We start from the raw sequence: 22339 nt of genomic DNA, 5'->3' as shown, positions 1-22339 counted from the left end.
GTCATATTCCTTCAAAATTCCTAATGCTAAAAGAACAAAATAGACTTGGAAATAAAATTTATTTAATATGATGCTTTGCCAAATATGAATATCTTGCTTCTGGAATACAAATATCACCTTTATCTTAGGGATGTTTTCTGATATTTAGAGATTATTGAAAATATTCCCAGCCCTGATATTCAAATTATTTCTGTGCAAGAACATTCACCTCACTGTAGAATCTGAAGATCCAGTTACAATAACTCTTTCATCATATTGCAGACAAAGAACTGAGCCAGTATGTCCCGTTAATACTTTCAAACATTCCAAGCTTGTTTTGTCCCAAATCTGTTAGAAACAAGAAGGGTAAATGGTTTAGCAACATCAAGAACATGGATCCAAGACTTGAACATCGTCACAGCTACAAAGAAGGGAGGAAAACCAGGGACTTCCATGAGTCGTGAGTCTGTCCCATCAGTGGGCCTTGTCCTTCCCTTTAGCTTAAGGAAGTTTTGATGTAAGTTTTTGAGAGAACAGTAAAATAACCAGCCCTCATGAGGAGATCAAATCCTGTCTGGCCAAAGGAGTGCCAGGGAGGATGAGCATGGAAGCAAACTCCTGGCAATCAAACAGCCACAGCCAGAGACAGCAGCACAGAGACCTCCCCCCTCCTGTGGGAACACTAATTTCAAGGCACATCTTTGCAGTCAGTGGAAGGGATCCCTGGCAGTGCCCCAAGCTTCCAGAGCACAGTGCAGGTGAGACTTTGCCAGGCTCAGACATCCCACCCTCACCAACCACACACACACACACAGGGTCCCATCAAGAGACACCAAGGAAGCACAGGCAGCTCCCCAGGGCAGAGCCCACTCAGCTGCAGGGAAAGGACAAAGAGAAGTGCTCACCTTAATGGAGTTATCTCGTAGGCCACTGATGATCTTCTCATCATCATACTGTAAACAGTAGACCCCTTTGCTGTTCTCGGAGCGGCACTGGATCCTTTGCAAGTTGTGCCTCCCACACCTCCAGTTGGATTCTATAGTCTGACCAGAGGGCAAAAACAGGAGTTGGGCCTGAGGCTGGAGCAGGACTGTCCCACACCCCACCAGCTTCCCACTTTTGCACACACCATCCTTGAATTTGAAGGATATACAACAAATATCTTCTCCTGCTCCCAATAAATACACACAAACCACAATGAATTAGAATTAGCACTTGTGTAATTTGTCATGACAAAGGCTGTGTTTATGGAGGAAATCATGGTCAACCAACCCTAATGAGAATTTCCCAAGGAGCCATTACAGAGATACATTCCAGAACCCTTTGGTTCCTCCCATATTTATGCGACCAACCAACAAAAGCAGCAAAGATGAAACCAGGAGCCCACATATCCAGCCTCACCTGAGTGACCAACATTACAGAACTGCTGAGTCCAACACGTGGGTGAAGGGATTTCCTGGGCCTTCCCTTCCCCTACCCAGCCGTATCACCCATAAATTGTAGGAACCCCTTGGAAAGGGGTTTGACAGATGAAACCCTCCTGAAAGTACCCAAAACCTCGATAAAAATAAAGCTCACAGGAACTATAAGGTTTCAAATAACCCAAACCTGCTTTCCTCCCCCCAGTTAAAATCTGTGGAAGGGTAATTCTCAACATTTTGATTCTGAGAGATATTTTTAAGGAAAGAGACCTGACGTGCCTTAAAAAGCTGCAAACTATTTCACAGCAGAACCAGCATGATTTTCAGGTCTTAATCAGCTTTATTCCTTGTTGGAAAACCGATGCTGGGTTCAAAGAAATATAGGGGTTTGGACAGGAAGATCCTAACTCAACCATAAGAGAATCTGTGCCCAGAACCCCAGGCCAACACCTGCAGCACCTGGGCAGGCTGGGATGCTTTCACCTTCCAGTACAGGCACCAGAACAGGCCATCTGTTTAGCTGTTTCCCTGAGATTCTTCCCAAACACTGCATGGAAACCTGGGCAGAAGCTGACACACTGTCAATTTGCTTGGAAAAGCATATTTATTACATAATCCTAACTTCCAAAGCAGTAGCAGGCACCTCTGCAGCTCCTCCAAGACTAAAATTGACTGAACCCTCAGTAAAGACAGAAGTGGAGTGTGACTGTGACATCCCAATTCTAGGAAAACATGTCTGCTTCAAGGGAAAACTGTCTTTCCACTTTGTTTTCCATATGTGTGCTCCTTCAATTGTCTCCCATTATGAAATTTGGAGAGAATTATACCCAGTCCTAATACAAACCTGATGTGCCCCAGGAATTCGTCTAAATCATAAATGCTAAGAGATCCTTCTAGAGGAGCAGCTGACAGGTCACTCATCCCCTCTCATTCCCTTCCAATCTGGTGGGGAAGCCAATGGAATCAGGACAGTGAGGGCGTCGGTTTGGGATAAGCTGTCCCGGCCAGCCAGTGCCCTGCTGATCGTCACACTGGGACCTGGGCTCAAACCTGACACTGCTCTGGGTCAGCCTTGGAGGGAACAGCCCAGCTCATCACCTTCCTTGCTCAGCATGGAATGCAGGCTTGGAGGGGGAAGGACAGGCAATTCCCAAGCTTTATCTCATCTGGGCTAGGAGAGCAGGACTGCAGCTCATCAACTGCTCTGACCCTCAGAAACAGGAGAGGACTGCAGGCATTAACGGCAGGAGCCAGTATAATTACAGATCTGAAGGCAGCAGATTTAAATGTGCAACAGTAACACTGGAGACAGAGGAGATAAAGCATCAGAGATCCCAGTTGGCCAATTTCAATAGTTTTAGAAACTATTTATGTTCTGAACAGTCTTAAGGGAGAGCTTCCCCAAAGCCCTGTTCTTGGACAGCTCTGCACTAAGCAGTTGCACCATGCATGTGCCAGAGGAGCCGGGAGTGCTCAAACTTCCCAGGAGCACTTCCACACTTGAGCTTCCTGCGACAGCCACTCCCAACAGCTCCAGAACACCTTGGGAACCCCACAAATCACAAATGCTGCTGGTCACAGCTTCCCACACAGAGCAGCCCGCAGCGGAAATGTGCTCACCAGGCACTCGGGACACGAGCTGGCTCAATTCTCACAGGTTCACTATAGGAAGCTACTTCAGCTGCTCCCCACAAGAAAATGCTGGCTTCAGATAAAGGCAACTCAAGTCTCGTGTGTATCTCTGTGAGGGCAGTAAGTCACATACAGGTGCACACTTCACTTCTGCGAGTAGATGTCATTCCATGTAGCCATTATGTGCTGTGGCTACTGTGGGAAAACAGTGCCTGTTTTTGGAGAACTTGTAAAATCCCCTCACGCTGCCTTAATTCCTGGGATGCTGGGAAAGCAGCCACGACACACAGAATGTACAGCAGCACTTCCCTGGGCAGCAGAGTGAAACCAGATGTGCACATCCAGAGAAATAACATTTGAGATGACTGAACAGACTGAGTGGGTGGGCAACTGGAGGACCCTCCGAGAGGAACATGGTTAATGCAGAACTGGCAACCACACAAAAGCTTCTGCTGCAGGGCATTTCTGGTTGTTGCTCCATGGTGCAGTGAGAGAAAGTCTTCATCTGCACCCTCCTGCCAGGAGATATCCTAACTGGATACACCGAGCAGGGAGGACAGCAGGTATGAGGGGTGAGATCACTGTGCTTATGGACCCTTAAAGCACCAGGGGGTGAGGGCTGAAGAATCCCACAGTTTATTTGCGTATCTGTGGTTCCACACCAACACCAATATATCCAACACCCACTACTGCATTTTCTACAGATCCCTTCAAAAGTCTCCTCTGCCTCTGAACTCAGGTTTCCCAGTTAAAAGTAGAACAGTCTCCCGAGTTCACACCCCCAGTTTCTCACACTCTCCTAAAAGCTCACTGGAGCAACAGCAGCGAGGAGCTCACAAATGCTGCACAACCAACAAAATCTGGACATATAAGGGATAAATACCGAGCATTTGCCAAAGCATTTGCCACAGCAGGAGAGCCATTTGGCAGCTGAAGTGGTGCACAAATGGACTGAAGGAAAAGAAAGCATTTCGTGAGAAAAGTACAAATAGAAAATAGTCCAAGATGTAGAGGTATAGCCAAGCCTTGACCATGCCAGAATACATTCACTGGTGCAAAGATGCACAGTGAAAAAAATGCAATTCATCTGGATTAACAGCTGGAACACTAACTATACATTGGAAGTGTTAAGGATAATCTACTAGGAACAGGGGGTTTTTTTCCCATTGGATAATGTACACTATGTTCAGCTCCTTGGCTAACAATTGCATTTTTATCCTTGTGAATGTTATTGCAGAGTAAGTGGGTTTATCTTAATCCCATAAACCAAGGGGTTTCTGTTCCCTCTGAATACACAATTCTCCTACAGGACAAGGGGGGCAGGGAAAAGCAAAAGGAACATCAACATTTGTTACGTATGTAGGGATTTCTCCTGACGCATTAGGCCATGAAAATCCAACCCTTTGTTCTTCTCATGCTTTCTTCAAAGGGAAAAAGGAAAATCCCTCCTGACTGTGGCAGAGGGAAGGCACAAATAAATGAACTTGTGTCACCAGGGTAGAGAGGGCTTAATAATTAATTCATGATGAAGTTAAGAGGGTCTGATAAGCAAAGACAAAATGACAGATTGGCCATGGCACGAGGTTCTCTGCACCCTCGAGGTCTTTCCTCTCTTGGACACTCTGAAGTCTATTCGGATGAAAAAGCAGCATCAAGCTCTTGAAGAAGGATTCCCCAGATCCTGGCTTGACTCTGGAATTCACTGCTGGGGCTCCAAACTGCTGAGAGACAGTGAGGGGCAAAGAGTTTTCATAGTGTCTGCATCAGCCTGAAGAAGAAAGGCTGTGAGATGTTAATTTCCTCGAGGGCTCGGGCTGCTCCCCAGGACTCTGCAGAGAAGTGGCTTTCTGGCTGGACTCAGCAAAGCATAAACAGCGAAGTCCAGAAATCCAAACTACTCTAGACCAAAAGGAAACGGAAGCTTTTCCTAGCAAGTTTCTCAGCAGAATTCAAGACCAAAAGTTCCTGATGTTTGCAGCTGCTTAGGTAAGATCCAGATGTGACAATACAAACTGAGGAGTGTGACCCCTCTCTGCATGGGACTGATGCTCTAAGTACGGAGCTGCCCAAAGGCCACCAGGTACAACCATCCCTGTGCTCTGTCCCTTGCTGCAGCTTTGCTGATCCTCTTCTAAAGCCCCATTTTAAAAGCACAGATCGACCTTGCTGTGCTGAGTGAGATCAGTCTGGGCAGTGGAATATGCTGATGCCTTACAGAGGAAGAGCAGGCTTGGAGAAACTGCATCAAAGCCCACTGACAAGCAAGGATATAGAATTGACTCTGGGAGAAAGCTGACAGTGTAATACTGACTGTGGAACCAAGCCTGAGGAAAAGGCAGTTGGGTTCTCCAAGTGTCAAAATGCTGTTAGACACCTTAGGCGAACCAGATAAAAAAGGCAACATGAACTGCACTCTCACACCCAAAGAACAGTCACTCAGGGACTGTCAACAGCACTGGGACTGTCTCACTGCCCAGGGTGCTGGGAATGCCTGGTGTGCTGAGGGAGGCACAACACACCACTGAGGAAGGGCATGAGAGACAGGGATGACCCCAAGCGCAGCTGCACCTCGTCCCTGTGCTTCTGTCTCTGGAGGCTGTGCTGGCCAGCCTGAGCTGACATGAGCTGTTCTGCTTGCCCAGGTAACGAGTAAAGAATCCACTCAACTCCCACTGAGGAGTCCTGGAACAGGAGGATGCAGAAGGACAAAGCTGCTCTTCCCTGAAAGGTCTGTCCTGGGCACCAAGCCCCTCTGCAAACACAGCCTCCAAGCAGAGGAGCCCAAAGGGATTCCAGGGCAGCATCTTTTCCATCCCTGCAACTGCCATGATCACAGTAATACACCCTGATGGCTCTGCCTGGTTTTCTCTCAGAAGATCTTCATTTCCACTGATTTCCACCACACTTAAGACTAAAATGTCAAGCTTTTATGTTACAGGTGCAACATCAATGCATACAGACCTTAAATGCATTCCTGCTTACACCAAGGCAATGGAGAAGTAACTGCTGTAACTGCCAGACCTGGAGAGGGAATCTTAAAAATACAAGCCAGTAACAACGAAAAGAGCTGGGGGTCCTCTGAGGCACTTTAGTGACACATGTATACCTCACCTGACCACAGTAATGCTGCTGAAAACCAAAATTATTGTACCTTTTTAGTTTCATTGGAGACAGTAACTCGGTTTATGCACAACACCATGGAAAGTACAAAGTTCACACAGTCACTGAGTATCCTCAGTTAGAAGGGACCCAAATGGATCATCAATCCAGCTCCTGGGCCTGCACAGACACCCCAGCAACCCCACCCTGTGCACCCCTGGCAGCTCTGGCAGCCTCGGGGTCGTGCCCATTCCCTGGGGAGCCTGGGCAGTGCCCGGCACCCTCTGGGGAAGAACCTTTCCCTGCTCTCCAGCCTGAGCCTGCCCTGGCCCAGCTCCAGCCGCTCCCTGGGTGCTGTCCCTGGCCCAGGAGCAGAGCTCGGAGCTGTCCCTGCGCTGCCCTGGGCAGGAGCTGCAGCCCCGGGGAGCTCTGCCCTCAGCTCCTCTGCTGCAGCTGGACCAGCCCAGTGCCCTCAGCCGCTCCTCGGGCGGCCCCTCCAGACCCTTCCCCAGCCCCGGCTCCCTCCTTTGGACGCTCTGGAGCAGCTTTGGATCTCTCTGATGTTGTGGCACCCAAGGTGCCCCAGCACTGGAGGTGAGGCTGCCCCAGCCCAGAGCAGAGCGGGACAATCCCTCCCTGGCCCAGCCTGATGTCCCCAGGACAGGGATGTCCCTCCTGGCTCCAGGGCACTGCTGACTCACATCCAACTGGCCATGGACCAGCACCCCCAAGTCCCTTTCCAGGGGCTGCTCTCCAGCCCATTTGTGTTAAAAAACAGGAGTAATGTGGGCAAAGGCAACCAAAGGAGCCAAGCCAGGGCCCCACCCCGTGGTTGGGGCAGCTGAAAGGGGAATTCAGAGGAGAGAGCTGAAATCTGTGCCATGCACCACAAGAACTTGGTCCCTCCTGCTCCAAAGCCTCCCCTTTCCTTGGCCAGCTTCATTTTTAAGAAATGCTTTTTGGAAAGTGCCTGTGGAATAGAGATCTCAAAGGCTGGCTGAAAAAATTTCAAGGCATATAATGCTGACCAGATTCTCCCCACACATGCACATAGAATTTCTCCAGCATCATAATTAGAGCAGTACTAAACAAACCCATTTCCCTCAGAAATTATACCCTGCAACTTTCATAAACAATCATCTCCCAATGCAGGCAGGGACTTAGGGCAAGAACTGACTTTTTCCCCTTTTTAAACTGTTCCAAGGCTTTAAAATTTCAGTTCCAGTCCTAAAACCTGAACTTTTTCAGAAATCAGAAGAACACAGAGTGTTTATCTGATGGCCTGGCACCACATTTTCCTCAAGTCTTCAGAAAAACCACATTTTAATTCTCATCTTAATTAGGTGGACCCAAGTCTCCATGGAAACAAGCTGAGGGCACTCACCATGTGCCTCAAAGATAAGGGGAACATTTATGAAATGAAGTCTTCTCAACTCATCACCAGAAATAGATACCTGTGCTAATCCTGAGGGGACAACACAATAGTTGGCCGAGCTTCACAAATAATATGGAAAAATTCCAGGGACTTGGGACTCTGGAATCAGCAGGATTAAACTTCCCAGCCTGGCACTGTGCCTGTGGAACAGCCGACCCCACACAGGACACCCCGCTCCAGCCAGGGGCTCTCCACAAACAAGCTCTCAAACCAAGTCCAGTTTTCTAGGATAACCGCCCCCAAATCCAAATCCAAAAAGATTTTCCCTTTAAAAAAGCTCCTAAAGAACCCTGGCAGTTCAACATGTGACTTGGAGACGTTTGGAGGAACTGGACCACCTCTTGTGAAACTAAATCTAATTAAATATTTGGCTTCACAGTGGAGGTGGGGAGTAACCATCTCTTTCCAAGAATTTGGTTTCAGATCTCTGAATGTCCTCTTATTTTCAAATCCAGTGACTTCAGAAGTGACATTATGTTCCTAAAATGTGTTTGGCATGAAATAAACACACACTGGCACCACAACATTTCTGGAGAGGCAAGGGAAGCTCCCTCTGCCAAATCCCTGCCTGTGTTACCTTCAGCTACCACCACTCTGTGGTTGCATGAACTTTTGACCCACAAGCAGAGCCCAAGGGAAAGAATTCAAATTTGCTGTTTATCATTCCCCATTTTTCCTTCCAATTGTTAATTCAGGTTTGGGATTATTTTTCAAATTCTGACAGTCGGAAAGCACATTCTGCTTTGAGTTTATCTCTGCCCACAACCCAATTTAGCACCAGCTGCAGTAAATTCCTAACTCTCACCCTTGGAAACAATCTAGCAGAATTTGGTTAATCTTTGTGGTAAAATACCAACTGACAAGATTTTTGTGCTACATCAAATATATTTTACTGTATTAAAAAAAATGAAATCCTTTGGATTTGTTTTTAACAACAGGTATATAATTCTATAAATGCTAATATGGCTCCCTGAACTCTGACCTCTGAAAGAAACAGGAAGATCTTATTAAAGATCCAGGCAAATATTTGAAGAAAAAATATTTTGGTATTCAGAGACAAAATATTCTTCATCACAGCTAAGATGAAAGTCTTATTTAAGAGCTTCTGCACATTGCTGTGAAACATGGGAGAATGGGGAAAGTACAAAACTGTAGAGAGCAACTTCAGGCTTCAAAACAGGAAGAGGAGGAAAAAGTTAATCTTAAAGCTAAGTTTGGTTGTTATTGGTACTCACTCTCTACATTTTAAACAGTGTTAAAAGCTTCTTTTGACCGCCCTTTAGGGAACCAATTTGTGAAAAGTACTTTAAAGGGTGATTTATTTGAAAAATTCTAATAGACTTTTGGAAGTGGAAGAATTATTGGGCCCTTGACTATTAGCACAAACACCAACCCCTCTGCAAACAGCAATATTTCAGAGGACTTGGAGGGAATATGTAAGCAGGGAAACACCTGCTGTGGCACAATCCCCCTGTCCTGCTCTCCTGCCTTCCCTCCAGCCCAGCAGCTCCGAGGAACCGGGAGCAGGAAATGCGCTGCCCGCGCCCACGGAGCACTGGTGACTCTGGAATTAACAACTGCTTTTCAAACACACATTTCTCCACTCTGGAAAGAGACGCATTTCTTTCCTGGATTTGGGCAAAGAGAAGCTCCCCTTCCTCCTGCCGCAGGGAAGTGCAGAGGCAGGAGCCCAGAGCCAACAGGTGCTGGCTGATCCCGGGTTTCCTGCCCTTCCCAAGTGCGCATGGGCCGTGGATGGTGGGAAGGTCATGCCACCACCCTCAATTCTACCCCAAGGGACTGACAGCCACTGAGGGCTCAAGCTGCTGTTCATGGTCTGTAGCCAAGCATGGAAGGGAAGGTAGAGAACTACAGGGGATTTTCCCTCACAGCCCTGATTCTGCTTCCCTGCTCCACCTGAGCCTGAGCCACCCCGGAGCTCCCGGCATGGCCAGGAATATTTAACAGCCTTAAGGACACAGGCATGAGATAGAAAGCACAGGAAGCACAGGCAGCAGCAGCTGGATTGCCAGGCAGCCTGGAATGGGCAGAAACCACAGCAACAGCTCCCAGTTTACCGTGTGCTCATTCCCAGGCTCATACCTCAGGGTGGCTTTTAATGCCTGAGGTTGGGCTCCAGCTCCACCCCACAAGCCCTGACTGCACACCCTACAGCCCCACAAGCAGCCACCTGAGCCTCACTGAATGGAAAATAAACAGCCATGAGCTAAAACTCAGAGAAACTTAAGGTTCAAAGGAGGCTTGAAAGTCTGGGTCTCTTGACTTGCAAGCACCAATGTGTTCCGTATCCATTTTGAATGGATGAGCTCTTGCTATCAGGCTGCACAGTGCAAATTTGTCTCTTAATTTGAGGTTTAATAAATTTATTGTTAATGTAATGAAATTTAGGATTTCTTTTTAAGAAACATGCTCATTACTACATTTTTAATGACCTACTCTTTTCCCACTCTCAGCTATTCAAAGACTGATAATTTTTTTATATTTATTATTGATATTGGGGATGAGAGAAGCACAAGGGCTTCGGTTTTTTCCTACTTGTTTCATCCTAGCAAGAAGTATTCAATTCAGAAGCTCTGTTTCTGTGCACTGGAAAGCAAATCTACAGCAAGTAAAGAATCAAAGCATTAAAGAGCAGATTGGGATAATTCAAAAGGCCTTAGAAAGCCCTCAGAACACCTTCAATGAGTCCTTCCATCTTTAGTGACAACAATGTCTACACAAATGTTCCACTTACGCAAATGAGATTCAGAAAAGTAACACTGAAAGTGTGAGTTACAGTAACACCAAACTGTTTTAGTGTTCTATGCAAAGGTTTTCATGCTGCTTTTTGCCCATTTTCTTTACAGAACTAGACCAGAACTGTGCAGAAAGCAAGAAAATATCACCCTAAAAGCTCTTAATCCTACAGGCTTCTTATCACCACAGTATCACTCTCCTTCCCTACAGGGAAAATACATCTTCCCTCAAACAACAAAGCAGATCATTCAGCTCACAGGTGAATATCAAGTTTGGTCATATTTTGCCTAGGGTGCATTTCATGCTCAGTTCTTTATCTTTAAATGTCTATAAATGATGTAGCAAGCTTTATTAAAAGGTATTTGGAAAGTACATTATGGCTGCCAGCAGAACCATTTTACAGCTGGGTTCAGAGTTCAGGATAATTTTGTTTCCTGAGTGCCATGCAACACAAATTGCCATTAGCCATTCTGCAGTGATTCCATTAGTTCACATCTGTCTTCAACATCAGAACACATTTCCCCACTAATGAATTTCAGACCAGTAATTTCCCATCCTGAAATAAATCCATGACAGTCCGTGGTGTAACTTCAGAGCTTTGTGGTGGGTACAGCAAACACATAAAGACACATTTTCTCCTGCTGGCAGAACACTGGGATGATCCTGATTTATCAGAAATATTTCAAAACCACCAAGCAAGCTCAGCTCTGTAAACCTCAAAACAAGATAAGCAAAATTTTACATCTGAAGCTTCTTCACCAGTGATGCCCCTGTGGGTTCATCATCATAGGACTGATTATTGTTCCCATCAAACCACTGGAGAGAGGAAAAACCCCATATGGGGACCAAAGCTGTATTTACAACAGTCAGTCACTGCTTTAGAAGTAGTAAGTCACATTTTAAATAATTGGTGTTTAAGGGATCAACCTCAGATCACCTTCCAAGTGAGTGTGGCCAATACATTGAACATTCAGCAATACATGGAATTATCTTGGAGTACTGTGTCCTAAACCTGCTATTGTACTAAAATCCAGAGTCTCAGAAGAGTTCCAAAACTCTTCAAATGCAAAAAGGATGGTGTTAACACCTAAACCACTGCACCTCCTGCGGCAGGGAGTTGCTGAGGGTGTTTTTTACATCATCCCAAGAGCAGCAGTGACACAGATTCACTGCTCCAACAATCACCACCTGTGGAATTCCAAAATCAGCACCATTATCTGTCCTGCAGATAGGACAGATCAGAACACCTACCTCTATATCCTGGATTATCTTTGGGTATAAGGACCTGTAAAATGAATTGGGGGGCCCATCTGTTGGTCTGTTTTTAAACAGGTACTGATCCCTAGAAAGAAGAAAAAACACAGTTTTCAGAGTACCACAAAGAATCCAAACTTCACAGGAATGCAAAGCCTGCCCAGAAAAAACCCTGAGCACATATTCTCAGAAACACTTGGAAGAATTTTTAGTATCACTATTACAACCCTTGTGACTTTGCGATTTGACAAATATTTAAGCTGTCCAAGGTTAAAAAGATAACCGTGTTTTCCAGTTCTGATTCCCTGCTCCACAACTTCTCCAGGCAGCAGGGTGCCATCCCCTTGCTCTGTACGTGCCTTTGCTCAGGCACACCACTAGAGAGCACAGGGAAACAGGTTTCTGAAGCAGAACAGCCCTCCAGAATCTCGGGAAGGACAGGAAAACTCCACTGCCACAAAAAGCAACGGTTTCTCTTCGAGAGCCTTCTGAGCCCAAGCTGCTACTTTACATTTTAAGGGGGGGAAAAAAAGAAAAAAAAGTTGAATTGGAAATATTTCACTTGAGAAAAAGCCCTGCAGATGTTTTTTGAGACTTGATGGAACTGTTAGTTCTCCCTGCAAACCTGAAATTCCAAATTTGCTCACACTCAAGCAAGAAAAAACGGTGACAGACATGGGAGCACAAAAGGGGACAAAGCCAGAGCAGAAAGGGGAGCTGACAGCTCTGGCCCCCAGTCCCAGCAGAGACCAGGAGCTCAGCAATACCCACTCACTATAAACTTGCTTTGGGCAGAGCTCATTCTGAGGGAATTTGTAAGGAGAGCAGTGTACAAGGTGAGTTCAGGTACTTACCAACCCCTCCTCTCTGAGAGCCCCTTCCAGAGCGGGTCTGTGCGTACCATTCTCTCAATGAGCTTTTTCCATAGCATTCCCTCCGAGATGACTCTCTGCCATTCCTTGCACACCAGCTCTGCTGCACACAGGGATCTGGCATCGAGATACGAAAGGATGTTTTCTGCTATGTGATCTAAGCCTTGCTCTACAAAGAAATGAAGGCAACCAGTCAGTCGGGGCACAGAGAACAACCAAACCAGCCCTGCGAGACATTGACAATCCAGAGTTTCAAGGCACTGCAGGAACATGAGAACACTGTCATTGGTAAAGGCACTGGTTACAGGTGAGTGCACACAGATACACCAAAATATCTCCGAGGTTTTGGGCCTTTCCTGCTCTGCTCTGGCTGTTGGACCTTCCTTCTGCCTTGGAAGGACAATCAGCACAACAGAGCAGCAAAAGCAGAGTGGGTAGGCCCAGGGAGGGGATTGTCCCCTGCACTCTGCTCTCCTGAGATCCCACCTGGAGCAGGGATCACAGCTCTGGTGCCTCCAACATAAGGACATGGAACTGTTGGAGCAAGTCCAGAGGAGGCCATGGAGTTGCTACAGGGACTGGAGCAGATCCCCTATGGAGCCAGGCTGGCAGAGCTGGGAATGTTCAGCCTGGAGAGGGGAAGGTTGTGTGGAGACCTCAGAGCCCCTTCCATCGTCTGAAGGGGCTACAAGAAAGTTCCTCTGCATCAGGAACTTCGAGTGCCAGGACAAGGGGGAATGGCTTCACTGCCAGAGGGCACAGTTAGACGGAATATTGGAGAGAAATTGTTCCCTGGGAGGGTGGGCAGGCCCTGGCACAGGGTGCCCAGAGCAGCTGGGGCTGCCCCTGGATCCCTGGCAGTGCCCAAGGCCAGGCTGGGCATTGGGGCTTGGAGCAGCCTGGGATGGTGGAAGGTGTCCCTGCCCATAGCAGGGGGGAGAAAGATGGGCTTTAAGGTTCCTTCCAACCCAAACCATTCTGTGTGGGTCTATAAAACCAAAATTCAACAGAATGTACAAGCAGGATAAAGTATTTTGCTACTTGTGGGCACAGAATCCTTTTCCTCCTGAGCACACAATCCCAAAAGATGGTTGTCTTCAAGCACTGCTTTACTAAGCAGCAGCAATAAAAGGTTAAAATAATGATTCTTTGACTCTTCCCTCACATGTAACAATAGAGAATTCAACTCGGCACAGACAGGACTCCACAGAAGTACAGACAGAGCAGGGAAAGTGTGAGCAGAGATTATGCAGACACTTTCCTGCAAGGACATCTTTCCTATTTAATCCTTTCCATAATCTGCACCTCCAGACCAGGTGCTCAGAGCCCATTATCAGGGGACTGGGGACACACAGACATCCCCTATGAAGACCCCAGAAGCAGCTTGATAACCCCTGTGATCCTTTTAGATCACAGTAGGGTTGGATTTATGTCTGAAATGCACTCACCACCCCTGAAACATGTCAGGATTGGGGTGTGGCCCACTGATCCAGGACTCTGTGCTGCAGTATCTGATTTCCTAACTCAGTCAATACTTCTCCAAAGCACTGGGCACTCATTCAGGAGCTTGGAGGATGAGTAAGTACCACAACAAACCTGCTGAGCTGCCAGCACAGACCTCTCAGGACACAAAGCAGGTGGGACACTGCACAAGGTTAGCCCCTTGCCCAGACCTCGTCTCCTGCTCAGGGGGCCTGACTTAAAAATGGGATTGCTGTTGAGTAAAGGTCCATACACAGAAACCACTTAGATAATGAACTTGAACTGAATTTAAAATAGCAACCAAACTTTCCTTATTCACATTCCAACCACTGCATCATCAGTCCCATGAAAAGTCACTGCTAAGTCTGTTCCTGATTTCAAAGGACCTGCAATTTTGCTTTCCACAAAACTCCCCTGAATCTGAGATGCTGAATAACTTCATTTTCATGAGTAACATACACCCCTTGGCCAAGCATGAAAAAAATCTTTCAAACCAGGAGATGACGACCTTTTAAATTTTCCACTTTATCTCATGACAGCCCACTTTAGGCTTCAAATAGTCCTGACAAATCAAAGGAACTACTGTTATTTTTTTAAAGCATTAAGAAACTCTTCATACAGTCCTCCACTGCACACTGAATTTCACATGGCCTTCATAAAACTGAACAGCAGCAGAAAGCAGAAACCAATACATGTAAGTCTTACTCATTTCACTGCACTCAGCTCCCACACCCCAGAGCACTCGTGTGCTGTCACTGTGGGGCTGTGCCCACCATGCCCTCCTGGCACACACAGCCTGCCCACTGTGATCCAGGATCTCACTGAGCCTTAAGCATCAACTGGGAATTATTAGGCAAAAGCCCTTTCTTTATCAAGATGCCCAACTGTCACAATGCTGTGTAACACTGACCACAGTTAAAACCAGATTTTTAATGAGTCACAAACTCTTTTCTGATGTTACAATCTGCCAATCTCATCTTCCATGAACACACAGAGCGCCTCCAAAGTCCCACACTGAGAACACACAAATGTTTTGTTCTGCCATCGAATCTATTCTTAAGAGTTCCACTGCTAGCAGAAGTGCACAGATTTAAATTGCTACATTCAAAAGAGATGTCAAGTGAAATATTTACCCTAATTAACATAGCAAGAACAGGTCCAAAGCACAGATACAAAGGACAGGCCCACTAGATTTATGTCAGACAAAATGCAGGACTAAGTTTAAGACACATTATGGCCGGAAATAGCTGCATATCCCTATTTTACATTAAAAGACAGTGATTTGTTTCAGAAAGTTTCTGAACTAGGTACTAAAATCTCTTCATTTTCTGAAGCAAAATGAATTTGACATCTACTGGTAGACTTTTCAAAGGAAAACATGACACCCATCTCTTTGGGTTCTTTTTGCAGTTTTACAGAAAATGGTGGAAAAAGAGCTGTTGCTGATTAGAGAGACCAGCTGAAGGTTTGGTTGAATTTCAATAATAAATTTGAACAGTTAAAATTCACAGGAATTTCAAAGGTCCATGTATAAATATCACTTTGTATGAAAATAAAACCCGAATGTGAGATGTCAGCTCTCTAAATGTGATCAACATTAGATACAAAACAGTCACTTAGATCAGGAAACACACCACAGCTACCACTCTGTCACTGGAAACAAGGGAAGTCAGAGTCCATCAACTCTTCTTCCATTTTTCCTACATTCTCACAGGTGTAAAATTGGTCAGGACAGCAGCGAGCAAGAACTACTTCTGTTTAAAACAAAAGAATTTGATTTCTTTAAGACAAGTGAACCCATCTTTTAAAAAGGCATCATGGAACATCCTGAGCTGGAAGGGACCCACCAGGATCATCAATTCCAGCTCCTGGCCCTGCAGAGGATGACCCCAAAAATCCCTCCATGTGCCTGAGAGTGGTACTTCACTGCTAGCCTTTAATGTGATTGCAGCCCAACACGGGATTGATTTCAATCAGCTCAGATTAAGTTCCTGGATAAATTTAGACAGATGTTCTTTGCACGCCACAGCACCTTCAAGGAAGGCTGAATATGGGAACAATTCCCAGTATTTACATTGGAAAAAAGCACCAGAAGTTGTAAAGATGTATTTCGATATATACAAACGTGGTGTAAACGCCTGTCATCTTCTAAAGCTCCCAAAATTTTCTTAGGCAGAAATACATAACATGAAAGATCTGTACAACTCTGTATCAGCCCTGAGGTATAAAAGCAAATAAAATAAAATTATACTTGAAGATCAGACTTGTACATGAAGGGTCTGGAGAGTCAGTCCTAGGAGGAGCAGCTGAGGGAGCTGGAAAGGGGCTCAGGCTGGAGCAAAGGAGGCTCAGGGGGGACCTTGTGGCTCTGCACAAGTCCCTGACAGGAGGGGGCAGCCGGGGGGGTCGGGCTCTGCTCCCAGGGAACAGGGACAGGAGGAGAGGGAACGGCCTCAGGCTGGGCCAGGGCAGGCTCAGGGTGGACAGCAGCAGGAATTTCCCCACGGAAAGGGTGCTCAGGCCTTGGCAGGGGCTGCCCAGGGAGGTTTGGAGTGCCCATCCCCGGAGGTGTCCAAGGAAGGGCTGGAGGTGGCACTCGGTGCTCTGGGCTGGGGACAAGGTGGGGACCAGGCACAGCTTGGATTCGATGGGCTGGGAGGGCTTTTCCAACCCTAATGACAACCCTAATGTGATCCCCATGACTTGATTTTCAGTAAATCCCAGGTACTCCCCAGAGAAATCAGCATTCAGTATTTTGAGATCAAGCTGGAAGGAACAGCCACAGTCCCTGCAGGAAACAGCTCTGCCCAGGAAACGAGGAGCACGTTTTCCTGTGTGGCCAGACAAGCTCAGTGTTCTCGAAAGCCACTCCTGTGAGCCAGAGATGTGCGAGAAAGGACACTCCTCCCTTTCAGAGCCCTCTTGCACATTTTATAAGCTTCTTTTTTAAGAAAACAGAGCACATATAAATTCCCTATCACTTCCTCTGCCCTGCTCTATGTTCTTCATTGCCCTCCATGGACTTTGCCCTTTTTAACCATGTTTGAAAGAAGAGCCAAAATCCCCCCCCCAGCACCTCCAGAAGTTGAATTCTCCAGGTTTTGTGAAACTGCAGCAGCACAGAGACCAGGACCCCCTGACATGGAGGCAGATCCTGTCCCACACACCAGGAAGGCCCCCACCCAAACACACCAAGGCTACAAGAGCATCAGTACCACCAACCTTTACAGAGACTTTACTTCAATATTCCCTGTGCACGAAAAACTATCAGTTTCCGACTCCTTTCAGGATTTGCATCGCCTCCTCTTCCACCCTCAGTGCTCAGCGTTGTCCTGGCATTCCTGGGACAACACCCCAGGCTGCTCACACACTGCAGGGTGAAGCTGTGCCCCTGTGCTGCCAGTGGCACACAGAACACACTGACCCCTTATCCCAGGCTTATTTCCCACTCTGCAAACAATGTCCGCACACTTCCCTTTCCAAGAATCCAATGAATCACTGTTCCCAGCAGCAAAAATCCAGAGATACAATTTCTTCCAAAAATTAATGGAAAAATAAATACAACTTAGCAGCAGATTACAACCTAGAGATTCCATATATCCACTTGTGAAAAAATGCATACAGCAAGTGTAAAAACAGATTTCATATCTGAACATACCAACACAAGGTGACACTTCTGGGTGTCAGAAGTTGTTTTGAGTAACTGAAAGTAGGAATCAGGGCTGGACAGCACAATAAAAATCCCCAAGTGTTTTTGCTCTTAGGTCAGCAACAAGAGTAGACAAACTAGATGCACTCACCTAAGCAGAAACTCAGAACGACATTAAAATGTAAGACTTCCTAAACTACAATACCTCTGGCAGTATTTTCTGTACCTATGGGGTTTGTACGAAAAAGGAGTTTAGACCGAAGCCTGCAGATACACAACTTCTGTGACAACTCAGTTCCAATTCCAGCAGAAATTCTTTGGGATACACCAGTCCAACTATTTTAACGTGGAACAACACTGGCATCCAGTGGCCAATTCAATTAATCACAGAAGGGATTCAGCCACCCTGCTGCCCCTCTCTGCACCAGAAGCAGCACTGTATCTGTAAGGGACAATGGAAATCTGGAGGATGCTCCCAGAGCCCAGAGCAAACCCTTGCTCTGTTGCCCTTCATTTACCTGGCAGCGCAGTGATGAAGTCCCGCTGTAACATGGGCTTCAGGTAAGAGTTAATATGTCCATGCTGATAGTGACACATTCGGGAAATGAGGTGTTCCACAAATTCCACTTGATCTGATTCAGACCACTGGTCAAAATATTTTATACACAAGTCTTTTTCCTTTTCGTAGTTTCCTTCCGATGGTCTTTTTCTCGAGACAATCACAGATGAAGTTCCATTACTTATCTGGGGTTGGAAAAGGAACATTATTGATGTGTTAGTATATATTTAAATATTGGTAATTATACATAAACAATAGGAACAGCTTAATAAGAAAGTGTAAGAAGATGCAAAGAAATAATCAAAGCTAAATTTTAAAACACGTTCTTCAAGATACGAGCTACATCAGATAAATTTCAAAGACTTTTCGAAGTCTTTCATAGACTGCTCCTAAATTACTCTGCAAGTCTTGAATTCTTCCCTTACACCTCTTACCATTTAAACTGCAAGGAACTTAACTGTTTTTACAACTGCCTTTCCCAGCTCAAAACAGTGGTTTCTGGGCACACTGAAGTTTGTCTCCACAAATGTTTTGCTCAGGTTCTGGCAGTTAAAATAAGAGATAAAGTTGGACATGAATACGCTAATCAACACAAGAATTCGAGACTCTTATGTCAGTGTTGCACTGGTTGTCCATAAACGAAAACTGAGAATCAAGGGCTTGGTTTGTTCTTGAGGAACAGCTCCTGTCAATGTTTGGGACATCCACATAAACCCCTCATTAAAATCCTGGGAGCTGCAGCTCCACATCAGGATGCTCCAAGAACGCCCCAGCAGGAGTCACTGCTAATTAGTGAGAACAGGCTCAGAGTGATGCCAGCTCCTCTGAGCCCCTCAGGAGGCCAAGGGGCTGCTGGGGAGCAATTGGCAGCTCTGAAATATTCCCAAACTTCTTCAAAGCAAACGGGTTGTGACTCCTTGCCATGCTGAACTTCTCTTCTTAAACAGCAGTCACATGCTCAGAAATACAAACGAACTTTATTCCCAAGGATCCTTTGACGCAGCATTGTCCTTCCAAGGTCAGCACAAACTACAGAATCTGAGCAGAACTGGTAATTTCTCAAGGATTATCCACTGGCATCATCCTTCACTCGAAGGCTGAGCTAATTTTAGGAGGATACAGCCAACAACATCCAAGGATGATTATGCAGACCCGAGATTTGGACATTTCTCAAAAGCGGGAACACACAAACTCCTGGCACCTCTCCTTCTACATCCATGTTAGTCCTACCTGCCACAGGGTATTTTTCTTTGGAGACTCATCTTCATTCTGATCCTCCATTACTGACGTGTTCTGGAAAAAAAGAACAAACATTACTTCAGCTTTTTACTCTGTGACAATTTCTTGCTCTACAAGCATTACAAAAAAGCAAATCAGTTGAATGGATAAAATTCATTTTCCCAGTGAATGGAATTCTCAAAGACTTCTGGCCACAAAACCTGAGTATTATAAATAAATTCCACTTTTAACTGACATGTTTATCAATTCCATTTACTGTAAAGATAACTCCCCAACCCCGCTTCAATTCCCTTTGACAGGTTTTCATGCAGCCTTTCAACGCTTTTCTCACTGGGAAATAAATTCACTTTCATCCTACTCAAGCCAAAGCAATTAAACCTGTCAATGTATTCAACCAGCACTTTCTGCCAAAGTTAAATTGCATACAGCTAGGCAAAAAAAAAAAAAAAAAAAAAAAAAATCACTATACACTACTTACATACAACCGAATATGCTTTTTCCCCAGCTCTAGGAACAGGGATCATTCTCTGCAGAACATCTCCGCAATTCACTGCCCAGGCTGTGTCTACAACGCTTGGCAGTCACCCCTGCCTTTATTGCAGTGCTCTCCCCACATCAGAACTGCTCCTCATCACTGCTTCCCTCCCTTTCCTTCACCAACAAAAGATGGAAGGATTTCTATAAACCTTCAGCTGCTACTGTTTCTCTGAGCTCACCTCTGTCTCTCCCAATCTTCCCCTCCTTTCTGCCCCTGTTGTTGATGAGCTGCTCCCTGTTGCTGTCCATGGCACACCCACCATCTCCTCCTCCCTGCTCCCAAGTCCCTCATTCCCAGGCAGTTCCTGCTTCCCCCAGCCCTGCCCTCCCCATCCCTGTGCCCAGGAGACTGGCAGAGGGTTAGCAGGACAAACTGAGTGTCCTCAAACACTGTCTGTATTTATTTCAGCCTTCTTCCCTTCTGTCTCAGCAGAAACAGGAACAAGAGGCTCAAGTAAAACACACAATGGAGTAAAGCCACACAATTCCCGTACTCCTGCCATCTTGGATTATGGATAACTCCTTAGAAAATACATCCACCCCCACTCAAAACACAATTCCATCTCAAAAGCATTCATCTCCTCCTCTTTTTCCATAAGGACGTGCTGCACAAACCCAGAAAACTTGGAAAATGAACAGTATCCCATCTATAGCAACCCTTCGTCCCCCGCCCAGCTGCCTTGGCTCAAGCTTACCTGAGCCCTCCCTGAAGGTGTGGAAAAACATGTGGCACACGGACTTTGGACAGCAGAATAAAACTGTGGCCACAGGTGATGGAAAGACTCAACTACCTGGTTATCACACACGTGATAATGACATGTACAAGCCCAGGAGGTGGCTGGAGGGGAATCCAGAAAGGGATAAAGGCAGGAGATGTTTGGGGTGACTCCAAAAAACATGGATTTTAGTGTTTCTGAACATACATAGAACAGACAACCACACCTTCCATGGTCATGGCCTCTGGAGTTATACATAACCACACCCTGCTCCCACGCAGCCCCGCTCACCGGGGGCAAACCAGTGCAAGGGGTGCTCTCCCCCAGCAGGGAGCACACAGCAGCCCCTCACTGACTGGGACCCAGCCAGCCCACACCATTCCAGAAAGCAAACACGCCACTAGGGAACCATGCACTTCCTTTGATTTTATTTTATTTCTATATGAATATGTAAAAATACTCATTAGAGTGATTATATGTTGTTAAGGGTACATCCAATTAGTGTGTCCTTAAATGAGTAAGGAACATCTCCTCTCCTTTGGCAGCTGAAGGCTAAATAAACCCATGGATCCTGGGAGCTACGAGCAAGGAACACTGAGAATATCTAACACAGGTGGCTTGGGTCAGCAAATTTAGCAGAAACCCCACATTTTTATCCATTTATCCCCCCTAACTTTCCTTCAGCAGGGCACGGTGAGACTCTGCCACTGCATTTCTCCTTTTATCAGAAAATATCTCAGAAATCTTTGCCAGCTTTCCCAAGGATGGAGACTAAGAACTGCCTCCAAAACACGATGTCATCCTGGGAACATACAACAGAACTAAACACAGCAGCAGTGTGGCACAGGGTGGTTGGTGCTGTCTGTGCATTTACTGAAGGTGCCCTCGATCCCCTCATCCAGGTCACCAACAGAGACACTAAACAGGACCAGCGCCACTGCTGAGCCCAGGGGAACTCCAGCAGTGACCAGCTGCCAACGGGGTGCAGCACCATCCACTCCCACATCCACTGATCCAAAGGAGAAGACGAAGGACTCTTGCATTTTCCCTGCCTGTCTCCGCTTTTCCCTCTTTCTTCAGAGCAGCAGAGCACAGCCTTGGCTAAGACAACGTCTTAGATCCACAAATGGATGCCCTGGTACAGGCAGCACTGCTGCCCAGAGATGTGTGGATTCAAATATGCTGCTAGCAAGAATTTTTCTTGCTTCTTTCCAGTCCCGTGAGATATTTTTCTCTCACAGAAGATATTTGTAGAGTTGTATAAACTATGAACACCTGCGACCTTGCAAAACCTTTGTTTATAGTACAGTAGAAAAATATTTTGACAATGGATGTTTTAGGATTTTAGCCAATCACCCCAAGGAGTGGCTGATCCTGATCCTTTGACCAATTAGACTACGAAGAAAAAAGTCTATAAAGGAGTTGTAAAATAATTAAAGGAATCTTGCTGCACAATTCCTGCCTGCTGGATCTCTCTTCTCCTCCCTACCACTGTGGGATACCGCGATAGAGATGCTCCCATGTCCTGTCACCATCTGAGCCATGACTGTGGGGGCAGGTAACACAGCTTGATTCTTAGCCTGGAAATGAATACTGTATTCAGATATTTCACCAGGAAGTTGGCAGCTGCATTAATTTAATGGTATCTACTACTACAGCTTGTTGTGTTCTCTCTTTTCCCATCCTGACTCATTCCACACTTTCTTAC

At 46.1% G+C, this 22339-nt stretch overlaps 1 protein-coding gene across 4 annotated transcripts in view; it reads right to left on the bottom strand.

The window, feature by feature from the left end:
* The window catches only part of FBXW11 (F-box and WD repeat domain containing 11), a 66908-nt gene that overhangs the window by 10301 nt on the left and 34268 nt on the right, over positions 1-22339 (bottom strand). For all 4 annotated transcript variants that reach the window (XM_039559515.1, XM_039559513.1, XM_039559514.1 and 1 more), the window contains 6 exons: positions 19370-19432; positions 18099-18324; positions 12432-12618; positions 11575-11665; positions 885-1022; positions 209-327 (listed from right to left, as the gene is read on the bottom strand). In XM_039559515.1, the coding sequence (XP_039415449.1) occupies positions 209-327; positions 885-1022; positions 11575-11665; positions 12432-12618; positions 18099-18324; positions 19370-19432 (824 nt within the window). The remainder of the gene's footprint in view (positions 1-208; positions 328-884; positions 1023-11574; positions 11666-12431; positions 12619-18098; positions 18325-19369; positions 19433-22339) is intronic.

The sequence above is a fragment of the Corvus cornix genome, chromosome 13 (assembly GCF_000738735.6).
Source record: "Corvus cornix cornix isolate S_Up_H32 chromosome 13, ASM73873v5, whole genome shotgun sequence".
Taxonomy (NCBI): Eukaryota; Metazoa; Chordata; class Aves; order Passeriformes; family Corvidae; genus Corvus; species Corvus cornix.
Note: the sequence above shows the minus strand (reverse complement) of the source record. Positions and strands in the feature narration are given on the sequence as shown.